This window comes from Maylandia zebra, linkage group LG7, assembly GCF_041146795.1.
Source record: "Maylandia zebra isolate NMK-2024a linkage group LG7, Mzebra_GT3a, whole genome shotgun sequence".
NCBI classification, from domain to species: domain Eukaryota; kingdom Metazoa; phylum Chordata; class Actinopteri; order Cichliformes; family Cichlidae; genus Maylandia; species Maylandia zebra.
Genome location: NC_135173.1, coordinates 11,644,496 through 11,657,088, shown reverse-complemented (window position 1 = coordinate 11,657,088; position 12,593 = coordinate 11,644,496). Strand labels below are relative to the sequence as shown.

Here is a 12,593-nt window from a genome sequence, read left to right as displayed (position 1 = left end):
CAAGGCATTTTTGTCATGGAATGTTTTCTCTTTTTCAGATCGTTTTCTGTTTTCTGACATAATCAGGCCAGTCTGCTACAAACAACCACGATGCTCAGGTTAAACTTCAGCAGGTTCTCTTGACCATGTTTACATGCATTAAATTGCTGCATTGTAATTGACTGATTAGATAATTACTAAAACCAATAAAGTAGCAGGTGAGTATGTGTATTGATTATGAAAAGAAACTACAGGTGAAGGCATGTTTTTTTTCATACGGAGGTCAATTTTGAAATTTTGGGTTATTTTATTTCCATAAGATGTCTTTTTCCAGACCAGTCATGAGAAAATGTCCAAAATACACAAACAGGCATTTTAAGACACTTTGTCTACATATTCATGGAAAATACTGTTTGGAATTTAGCAGCACCATTTCTTTATAATAATTTTTTTCTCATAGTCAAAACCAGAAACCTCCTTGAATGTGTGCGCATGACGTTGTGTGCTTGTTCACTCTTTCTTCCTCCCAGATAAGGCTTACTCTAATAATTTTTACACGAAGAGGACCAGTGCTAAACGGGACCAGGGAGAACAAAAAGCCCGCTCATGGTTAAATAATGACTGCATCACTAAATTTCCTCTTTGTTTTCTTTGATTGCTGTGAAAGCAACTATTCTGAGTACCGAGCTAAAAGTCACAGATAGGGCCAGAGACGCTCGCTCTTATCATTAAATGAGATAAAGTTAGCGAAAATAGATGGAAAAAGAGAGCGTGGGACCAGAGGAAAGAGTGCGATAGGAAAATAGAGAGGAAACAGGAAGGTTGAGACTGTGTGTTGGGGTGTGCATGCTGGAGGCTGTCTATATCAAAAACTCTATTAAAACACTGCCATGCCCCAGTACTGCATCAGAATACATTAGAGTACATTAGAATACATTAGAGGATTTAAAAGCAAGAGTCAGCTATTAATGCATCTGGACAGCAAAAGCCTCTGTAATGATATGGGCACCCTCTCTTCCTCTCGTACACGCTCGCAAACATAGACTCCTGCCTTTGCTTTTGTGTGACAAGGTGGCAAGATTTGAACATCTGTCAAAACGCATTGCTCACAGTCCCACGGAGACCTAAAGTACTGTACAGCCAGGGGAGAACTCGCTCACACGCGAAAAGGCTGAGTAAAGGAGAAAAGGCACACCAGTTTAAGCTAGAGGCAGATCTCGTAGCATCTCTTGGGAGGTTTGTGTGTTCTGATGGATTCAGCGAACATCAGCGCGTAGACGTGGGTGCAGGTTAGCAGCCACCGAGAGCACAAAACTTTGTGTAACGATGATAATAATGAGCTACGGTGTTACACATCTCCGCTACATCTCATCATCATCTCAGCTGGCTGTCCACTGCCGCTGTGCCATTAGCCCATCCAATCAGGGATATGTGGGTGTAGGAGTAAAGTCATCAGATCAGAGAGAAGAGAGGGATTCCAGACAGACAGATGGTGATATTAATAAAAGCAGAATAAGTGAGAGACTTGATAAGGAGGGATGAGATAGAAATAATTGCAGTGAGCTGATTAGAAGAATCTTCCAACAGACAGATAAATAATGAGAAGAAATAAACAACACAGGGAGGAAAACTACGCCATAGCAGATGAAGAGACTGGAGGAAAAGAAATAGACCGGGAACGACTGGATTTAGAAACAGAGCACAGAGGATTAGAAGATGGGAGACATTCGGGAGGAGGGTGGAAAAACAATAATCATTGAGAAACATGACAAAATCAGCTTTTCACAGTTTTAACGGCTCATTCAAAAATCCAAGTGAAATGTCATGCATTCCCACACATCCTCATACACAATACTTTCTACATACTCACAAACAACTCACATCACAAACAGACAGCACTGCCCACGCACAGTCACACGGTAAAAGTCACTACAGTAGATTCTCCAGTTACTATGGTAGTGGCGAGGGTTGCGTCAGAGTTGCCATAGGCGCTTTCATAGTGGGAATATCAGTTCGGTTACCCACACTTCCCATTTATATGCCTATGAATATGTGAGTTACCCTTGAGGCTGTCAGAGGTGTAGTTTAGTCACAGAACATTTAACTATCTTTATGAAATCCATGCACAATAGGTCTATAAATGCACCAATTCACACTCACATGTGGTTCAATAAAGAGCAAGCAGGCTATCAGGCATGCTTAAAGGCCTGGGTGTTGAAATGGCTCAGCTGGCACTAATGCACAGAGTGTATGTATGCAGACTGGATGTTTTACATTGTTGCAAGAGCACACTGTGAGAGAAAAAAAAAAGTCCATTAAAGTATCTTTGGCTTACCTGGACGAGCTAGTGGTCTCAGTCTCTGGATGCTCAGGGGCGGGGCAGCAAAACTGATGCAGCACAGTCTCGCTCCTGCAGCAGAAGAGACAGGTGAGGAAAGCAGTGGGGTGGATAGACTTGAAGGGAAAGCATGTCTTTCAGGTTGTTATTGGTTCAGTTGTTGGATTGCCTTGTGCTAATACGCTTCTCTGCGCCCATTCCCGACATCACAAAAGATCCTGAAGAAGTGCTTCTTGGATGCTGGATTATTGTAACATTGCATTACACAACTTGCCACTGATCCCGGGGTAAATACCCTATGTAGGTCAATTCAAGGCTGAGAAAGCTTAGATAGAGTGGGAGCACTTATGTGTTTGTGTATCCGGATGTGCTCGTCCTCTCCCCTCCTCTCCAATTCAGCAGATCAGTGGTGATTTAGCAGAATTCCCCTAACCCAATCTGGACAGATGGTTATTCTGGCTCTGCTTCCTGTGTTTTTCTTAAGTTCTCATTTTTATTTCTCTCTCATACATTTTGCATTTACATTCATATTTTAAGCACTTTGCTAGTCCTTTTATCTGGGGCAGATTACAACCGAGGAGAACAACGGACAAAAAAATCCCATGCATCACGTGGAAGCTGTTGCCGTTCGACCTTTTCACCTTCCGAATGCTGGACACCTTCCACTACCAGAGGCTTGAAAATTAGCATGATCATCACTGTCCATCCAGCTAAGTTTTTGTGAGGTCTTGGTGTAGTATTGGTCTTTTCATGCTGAGCTGAAAGGATTCGGCTGACAGTGAATTTCTTGGCTACGCTACAGCAAGTCTTCTGACCTGGGCGCAGCATATTGCTCATGACACAGACCCACAGTGACAGGCAGTCAGAGTCAGTGCAAGACTAGGAATGACAGTCTGAGCTATAAAAAGCTATCGTTTCACAGCAACTTCCACAGACTTAAAGGGACACTGTGGGGTTTTTTGTCTTCATTTTTTAAAAAGATGCATGGCAAAAATTATTCATATTTATTTGGTATGAATAATACTGCTTCATCTGTTGTAACACCTAAGCCCCCCAGTGACACCTCTGACACAAAGAACTGCTTTTTGTGGAATTTATAGACTAGTTATTATACCTGGATTCATCTTTTTTGGGTTTTGTTTTGCAGGTTTTGCAGTAATTTTCACACTCTTCTGTTAACAGCTTGATCCCAGGAGGTTCAAAAAATTTCCAAAACAATCATGTTAGATCTGAATATTAATTTTTCCATTGTAGTTGTTGTCTTTGTTGTGCCGTTGATCCGCTTTAAACATCAGGTAAAGCGGGGCAAAAAAGGGAATATATCAAGCTAAGAGGACTTTCTGAAATCACTGGAGCTAAAAACATAAACTGCTCTGTCATACATCTGAAACAAGTAATTTTCAAACATGCTTGTCAAAGAATATTCCCTTTCCCCCCTTTTTTTTAGTACGCAGATAGATGTTTAATAAACAGTAACACGGTCCCCCTCTAGTTTTCCTGCAGGTTAAAACAAGTCTACACACTTGAATAAATCTTACTTTTTAACACCTGATCTACTCTATATAGCCACAAACCTTTTTGTAGTTTGAGACGTTTCCATGTTTTTAAAGTAATTTGATCTGCTTTTTATTAATTTTACACTTGATGAGGTTTTGATGCTGTAAATTGTCATTTAAAAAGCCAATTTCTTAGTATTTCTTAATCTTAGTAAGCACTCAAAATGCTTTGCATTAAAAATCTGATTCAAATCTGTTTATACTGTAGACTGTATTATTCTGCGGGTACGATGCTTTATCAGTTATGGATGTAAACGGGTCGTATGTGGGATTTAGTGTCTTGCTCAAAGGCTCTTCAGTGCGTGAACTGGAGGAGCCAGGAATCGATCGCTGGCTCAACAACTGAAGGAGTTTAAACATCCCCGTAAGCCTGTAAACTACATTCCCTGTGCCATTCACCGTCTATTTTGGTTTTGGATGAGATGATGCCAAAATATACTTTGTCTAATGCACATCTGACTGACAGGTGAGCAGAAAAATGAAATTGTGTGAAAGCTCAGAGTTTATGGAAGACACAGCTCAGTCACGGATCTTTGTCATCAAATATAAAAGAGTGTCTTTACACTAAATTGCAGGGTGAAACTATTTCTGAGGCCACAACCTCGATGAAATGGAGAGCCATATGACTGATACTGTTACCACATCAGCAATTGAAAGAAAACATGGAACACTTTTTACATTTTGGAAAGTAAATTAATTCGCTTTCATCAAGTTTAGAAGAGGAGACGCACAGCACGAAGCCACATCTCGAGAAGAGTTTAAAGTTACGACTAGATTGCAGAGGGGTTGCTGACCATGGTATTTTTTTGTCCCAGACTACTTGCTTTGAGTCCAGTGAATTAATTAATCTGGCCGAGAAATACTACAGTGTAAAACTACAAATTTTCTTGCTTGCACTTTGGGGTTTGCACAGATTAAATAAAGCAATATGACATTTTAATTTAGGAACTTTAAAATATGCAGGGGGGTGGGTTTGCTTTTTCACTTTTATTTTTCATCTACTCCTGCTAGGCTATAGCTTCGTGTTTAACGTATCAAAATGATAAGATAAAGATCATTCATCCTCTAACTCTCCAAAGGAAAGCAAATACAATATAGCCTATTTTTAACTATACTGGTTTAAATAGGAGCTGACTGTTCAGGCAGTTGTTGTAAGACCTCAACTCCCAAAGTCAACTCCAGTTTGTCCATCATGATGAGAGTTGGAAGTTTTTGTCAGGCTAATATAAAACAGTTCAGCTCTGCTCAGTTTTATTTGGTCATACAGGGAAGAAGAGGCCAGCCTGAGCAGACACACATAGGCTACTCATATACACACTCGCACACAAACACTCAGCGGGTCCATCTGTCTGTACAAGGCACACACGTAACGGCCATTCGTCTGCAACAACACTTACAAAGAGAACAGGTGAATATTTTAACAGGACATGCCTCCTGCTGTTGGCCTATGTTCTCTCTGGCTCTCTCTCTTTCTCTCTCTGTGAGCTCTGTCCTCTCTCTTGCACCTCCCCTCTCCTCTTCCCTGTTTTGTAAGAGCACTTAAAACGCAATGCCTTTCATCAGCCAGTACCCAGTACAAAGTGTAAGGCGAGAGGAGCGATGGAGGAGGGTTGGCATGCAACAAGATCAGCTCCATTTGGACTCAAAAACATTACTAGTTCTTTGTATGCACATTTCATGCCGCCACAGGATAGCAACGTGTTGTTCAGCCTTTGCATTTGTTTGCCAGACGGATAGATCGTGGAGACAGCTCTTTTTTTCTGTGTGTGTTTTACTCTCTCTTTGTACCTGTCTCAATTTTTGTACAATGAATGTGCTTCTCTTTGCCTCCTCTTCCTCTTTTAACCACCCTCCCATCTCTCTCAACTCCCCTCTCTTTCAGCGGTCCATTCACAGTGTCAGCCTCAAGCTCCTTCCTCTAGACACCTCCAAGGGCTCCATCAAAGACAACAACTGGGCATGCATGTCTCTCTTTCTCTTTATATCTCTCTGCCTTTCCCTCTCCTGAGAATGGCTGATTACTGTTCGCTCCATGGGCTAAGTGGGGCAGATAGAAGGCTCAGCTGGAAAGAAAGACTGAGAATGAGTGGAGGAGAGGATCCTGCCTCTCCCCCATAGGCATATCCATTGGTTTCTGTGACAATGCAAACATAAATACACTCACAGCCAACCCAATGTAGAACTCTAGTCCACATGTCTCTGTTTGTCACAAAAGTCGATAGTGAGTTAAAATAAATCTTCAAATTAACTGATAGAGTGGGATGTGTGAACGAAGGCATGCCAGCACATATGCATATGCACAATCACACAACTTATACAGGTTAATTAGCTGGCAACAGGACTAATGGAGCAGAGATCTGATTTCCAGTTAGCTGCAGACAGGATGGAGCAGGGAGGTGAAAAGCTTTTCTCCTCCTCTCCTGCTTGGCTTGCCAAAAGCAAAAGTAGACATTAGGTGTTAGGCTACTGGTCTAATCCAAAAGACTTAAAATCACTGAGGGAGCAGAGGCGTAAGGTTGCATTCAAGGACATACATCAGTACCCACAGGAGCAAGAGGGCTATTTAGCCAACTGCTCTGCAGCAGCCTACTCATCTGGGGGATGTTCTGCTCCAAGCTCTGAGCTCTTTTAATAACAAAAAATTATTGTTATTGTAATTTCTTCCCCTCTTCTTAATTATAATTAAGAATCTGTGTAATACTGTTTCTTGAGCAATAAATTGTCGTTGCAGAGTAAGACGTTCAGGAACAACTTGGGGTCAACGCAGTGCAACAGGGTCCAGAGGAGCAACAGGGACTCTGCACACACACACTCGTGCACATGGAGCTGCGACTGTAAGATGCATGATCATGTGCACTTTTGGATTAATATCACTAATGTTAATATGTGCTCCTCTGCACCTCTCATCACAACTTCATTCTGTGTTGCTCCCCTCAGTGGGGGTGGAGTCCCAGAGAGACCAATAATGGCTCCTGCTGATAGAAAACTTATGAACAGAAAGAACACCACACACACTCTGGCAAAGAGAGAAACATGGGTCTTCCCTCATTAGGGTGATATTCTGTGAAGCTCTGGTGACAAGCAGGAGGCGGTACTGTGTGTGTGTGTGTGTGTGTGTGTGTGTGTGTGTGTGTGTGTGTGTGTGTGTGTGTGTGTGTGTGTGTGTGTGTGTGTGTGTGGTTTGTGGTGTGTAGCTGTGTATCTCATCTACCAGGGGAACATCAGAGGAATTGAGATCCCGTGGGAGCTTGTAGATCCCTGGTGGTAATTGACAAGGAAAGCCAGCAAACACGGACAGCGGCTCGAGGTGTGTCATCGTCACACGTGAAGCTGCTTCTGTCTCCTGCTGACTCTGACCGCTGCGCTGAGTGTTTCTCGCTCACACACGCGCGCCCGCGCACGAACACACGTACAGGCCTCCAGCTGTTTGTTATGTAATGATCCAGTGATCGTGATCCAGTTTCTCATTTAAATAATCCACCTCTTCCTCTCCTGGCACGGTCCTTGGTCGGCACACACATACACAGAGCTGAAAATTGGAAATTTGCAAGCGCCCTCTTCTTTAATTAAACGCCTCTCAATCTGCAGAGCACGCGCACGCACACGTGGATGCGCCTAATTACACAGTTTCAGACAAAAGCTGGATTCGACAACAGGCTAGCCCGTAATATGGAAGATATGAAATTTGTTTTGGCTTGAAGTTGATACAGCCGAATAAGTCAGGTTAACGCGAGAGGTTTGAAATTATGGGCTATAGAGCTACTTTTTGAAAAGCCACTAGGCTATGTATATAGGCATCTGGAGCGTTTTGGCGCACACGCATACATGCAAACAATCAAAGGCTCTAATATTTTCTACTCACTCGGATTTCCTGGCCAGGGCCAAAGACCGACAAAGGGTTGTCGGGGTCATCGGAACCAAAGAGCGGCAGCTGTGGCAACTTCCACCGTTTTCGGACTCACTTTCAACCGGCGAAATTGTGGATGGCTCGGCTGGGACCAGCTGCATGTCTCCTGGGTCCATAGGTTGGGTGGGCGAGGACTGGACAGCCGGAGCCGCCTCGACTTGTGCTGGTGAAGCCGCATCTGGCAAAGACCCCGGACTAGTCTTGAGCGGGGGGTCCTGGGGATGGTGGTGGTGATGATGAAGGCAGCTGGGGTCGGGGTGGTGATGGTGGTGATGGTGGTGATAAGGATGCTGTTGTTGTATCCTGACGTCCCGCAGGTGTCTGTTCTCGCCGATCAGCTCATCTACCCTCCGGTCCAGCTCTTCTATTCTTGCACGCTGGGTCTGGATGAGACTCTGCTGATTCTGGACGATGGTGGTAAGCTCCCGCAGGTACAGAATCGCCTGCACCGGGTTTTCTAGCAGGCTGGAGCTCATCATACGCTACCCACAGCAAGAGGAAGGAAGAGAAAGAGAGAGAGGGGGGAAAGAACCTGGACGCGCGGATGGAGGACAGAGGAGATGCAAAACAGCCTATTTGTGAGTGCGGATGAGAAGGTGGCGTGGGATGTCCTTCCGCTCTCCTCTCCTTGATTCTGTTCGGCTGTGGATGAGGCTACGCCGACCAAGTCAGTCTCCACTTCTCCAGTCGTTTACTCCCTCCCTCACTCTCTCTCACTCGCTCTCGCTCTCTCTCAAACACACACATACACTGCGCTGAGTGGTGCTGATGAGAGCAGCCAGCTCCAGATGTGACAGCAGGGAGGAGGGGAGGTGCTCGAGGATGGATGCGTCACTGCACGCACAGACACGAGCACGGTCCTAGCACGCGCCCTATAGGTAGCTACAAGGAGTTCTACGGAGCATCTTTAGTTTGTGGACTAGTATGTGAAGCTGATTTATTGCACACAAAATCCTTTTTTCTTTTAAATCTAAGAATTTGGTTAAACAATCGCAAGGCGGTGTATTTGTGTAGCATGTGCATCTTACGATGCATCTTGCCCCTGAGCTTTGTATGTAATTTAAAGGCCCATAAAAACTAAGTTAACACTATAAATGCTCCAGAATGTGAAATTAGTTCGTACGAAATTGTCTATATAGAAATAAACAATACGGAACAAAAAAAAAAGGGGGGGGGGGGGGGGGGGGGGATGTATTACATGCAAAGACAATTGAACGTCTCATGGTGCCTTGACCTAAACACTCATTCACAAAAGTCAAATAATACAAAACTTAGAGACTTTTATATTATTGTTTGCTTATTTATGTTTGCGTTGCCTATACTTTTTTTTTTTGGCCTGTCCCGTTTGTCTCTTTGCCATCAGAATTATTGTCTAAAGGCGAAGAAAGATGCCCAACGGATTTACTTTGCCAAATGGACCATCCCAGCCTTGCCGTAATGGTCTATTTGATTCACCTTTTATTGTTTATTTTATTTTATTTTCACTTGCTAAATATGGGACAGACTTGACTGGGGAAAAGAAAGGGGAGAAAAAAAGAGGGAAAGAAAAACAGCGGGGAAGAGGGACGGGGATAAAGGGCAAAAAACAAAAACCAACGAATTAAGCAGACAAAAAATACATGTATCAATCACCTGGATCACCTGTTGAGAAAGAAAAAAGAGAAAACAAGCAGAAGAAAAAAAAAGAGCAACATAATAAACAACATCACGATGATCTATGGGAATATAACAGTAAATACTAAATATTAAACATTATTGTGCAGCACGTAAGATCGACAGCACACAGTGTGCTTTGAGGTAGGAGCCAAAAAGGGTGTAGTGTGTGTGTGTGAGCACCCGTGTGTACACCTGTGAGCATGGTCGCGCTTGTTTTTAAAAGGTTCCTTCATGTAATGAAGTGCAAGAGGGTGTGGGGGGCCACAGCCCCGTCCTCCAGGGCATGAAGCAGGTATGGAAGAGATCAAAACTCCAGACATCCAGAGGCCCTCAGAACACAAGAGACCAAGGAAGACCAACAGAGGGGCAGCCAGAAGCCGGGGGGGGGGGGGTTGCAGTGACGCGCCCGTGAGCTCCGTCGGCAGCCAGCTGTGCCAGAGTGACCGAGCCCCAGGCCGAGAGGCTGAGGGCACCCCACCCCCGAAGTGGCCCGAGCGAGCCCCAGGCTCCAGGCCCCGACAAGCAGCCACCAAGAAGTGAGGTTCTTTGTGTCCTGGACGCCCACCCCCGGACACAAAGAACCACCAACGCACCGATGTCTGAGGGCGTCTGCCACTGGCAGGGGAAGTGGTGGGGGGAGATAGGCCTCCATACCTTGGAGGGCCTGAGATGTCCCCAGAGAGGTGGCGTCTGATACCCAACCTGACATATAGACACAGCCATACAGGCACACACAGATACAGACATCCATTCCCACCCTCATGCTCTCATATGCAATTACTCAACACTCATCCAACTTGGAGACAGACATAGGTACCCTTGCCCCTGGAGGGGGAAACTGCACCCAGACCCAGGTAGTGTTACCCTTTTCCCTGGGGTGGAGAGAAGCAGACTGCCCCGACTCGGCAGCAGCAGGGAGGCCCCACATTCCAGACCCCAATCAGACGGCCAACTCCTCCTCCCACCCCGTCATCCACTCATCTTCCAGACTACACAGGATAATAGACGCCCAGGCTGAGATCTTCCTCCACCTCTCCTGTATCTCCCCCTCCTGCAGAGTGAGTTCCTGAAGAGAGGAGACCTCCTGCAAGATGTAACAGCCTCCCCCACCAGTTGAAGAGCCCCCCAGGTGGCTCGATGCACTGGCCCCCATACACCCACCCGCCCACAACCCCAGCAACACACCAACCAGGACCCAAGCCCTCAAGGCCCAGCCAGGGCCCCAGCCCAAAGACGGAGCACCCCCAGAACCCCACGCCCGTCCCGGACCCACCCAGGGGCAGCCAGGCTACCAGTCAGTAACCCGCGTCCATCAGCACAGACCCTCCCCTAGCCCCGCTGCACGCAACCACGAGGAAACCGTCACCTAAGAGCCAACAGAGCCCTTAATAGGCCATGACCGCAACCCCGGGTTGAGCCCTCCAAGGAAGATGCTCCTGGGGAACCCCCCAACGCCCCAAGCCTATCCCTGCCCCCACACCAATCACAACAGCAAAGGTGGGACCAAACTATGACCCCCCACCCCCACTAGGTGATGGAGCTGATCAAAGGAGCCTAGAGTAATTGATCTGATGTGGTGGCAGAGGCTGTATCAAGACTAATGTAATCTAATAGATCATTTCTATATTATTATTAAGATTATTTTTATTTTTCCAGTTCATGAGGACTGTTTTCTTGGCTATGCATAGGGCAGTGAAAACCATATGGGCTATATTCTTTTCTGTAGTGACATTATCTAAGCTGCCCAACAAACACACTAAAGGGGAAGTTGGAATGTTACATTTCAGACACTTCGATAAGTCTTCACATATCTCGCGCCAAAACTTCTGAACTGGTGGACAGAACCAAAGAGCATGGATATAATTGTCCGGTGAATTGGTTTGGCAGTGTGAGCAGTTGTTGGTAGACGTAAAGCCCATCTTGAACATCCAATGACCTGTATAGTGCACTCTATGTAATATTTTGTATTGAATTAATTGAAGACTGGGATTTCTAATTAAATGAAAGGTTTTTAAGCAAATCTGAGTCCAGAAGTTTTGGTCTATCAAATGGAATAAATTCTGATCCTTCTAATATATGTTCTAAGTATTTGATTCCTTTACCACTCCAATCTGGAAAGTTTATCATATTATTGTTTTGTAATATGTCAGGGTTGTTCCAGATAGGTGTACGCTTGCATGGGATTAATGAAGACTCCGTCAATTTTAGAAACTCCCACCATGCTGTCAGAGAAGAGCTGATGCTGATGCTTTTGAAGCATTGATGTCGTTGGATGTTTGAGCTGATAAATGGTAGGTCTGAGATCTCTAGATTATTGCGAAGTGCTTGTTCTACATCTAGCCAAGGTTCATCTAAGAGGGTATGTTTTAGCCATCCTGAGATAAACTGAAGCCTTTTGGCTAGTAGTGCTGAAAGTTGGTAGTTGTGATCATTGAGAAGAAATAATTTATTTTTGGTAAGACCATCATTTTTATAGCGGCAACCCTTCCCATGAGTAATATGGGTAAACATTTCCATCTAGCCAGATCGCCTTCTACTGTCTTTAAAAGTGGGATATGGTTTAATTTAGTCAGATCTACAAGCTTGGGAGAAACATTAATACCTAAATATTTTATATTTCCCGATTGCAGTGGTGTAGAAGAAGAATTATGGAAGGAGCAATTAATCGGGAGGACTGTAGATTTTGATCAGTTAATTGAGTAATCTGATATTCTTGCAAAAGAGTTTATCAATTCAATCACCCCAGAGATATTGGTTTGTGAGTTTTGGAGAAAAAGTAACACATCATCCGCATAAAGGCTGATTTTATGTTCCACGTTCTTGCATTTTATGCCCTTAATTACTGAATTCTGTCTAACTGCTGCTGCTAGTGGTTCAATAAAAATTGCAAACAGTGAAGGGGAGAGTGGGCATCTTGCCTGGTGCCCCTCAGGAGACAGAAGCTGGAGGATGTTTGGTCATTTGTTTTGACACAAGCTGTTGGGAAATTGTATAATATTTTTAACCAGTTAATGAAAGAGGTTCCAAAACCAAATTTGTGTAAAGTTGCAAATAGAAATTTCCAATTTACTCTGTCAAATGCTTTTTCTGCATCTAAAGAAAATATTGTCGTTTCAAGGTTTTTACTGTATAAGTAGTCCATCAAATTAAGTAATCT

At 44.4% G+C, this 12,593-nt stretch overlaps 1 protein-coding gene across 2 annotated transcripts in view; it reads right to left on the bottom strand.

The window, feature by feature from the left end:
• The window catches only part of iqsec3b (IQ motif and Sec7 domain ArfGEF 3b), a 35,710-nt gene extending 27,147 nt beyond the window's left edge, over positions 1–8,563 (bottom strand). For both annotated transcript variants that reach the window (XM_004553250.5, XM_004553251.4), the window contains exons 1-2: positions 7,736–8,563; positions 2,315–2,389 (exon numbers count right to left, since the gene is read on the bottom strand). In XM_004553250.5, the coding sequence (XP_004553307.2) occupies positions 2,315–2,389; positions 7,736–8,259 (599 nt within the window). In that variant the 5' untranslated portion in view covers positions 8,260–8,563. The remainder of the gene's footprint in view (positions 1–2,314; positions 2,390–7,735) is intronic.
• Between the last annotated feature and the right edge of the window lie 4,030 nt (positions 8,564–12,593).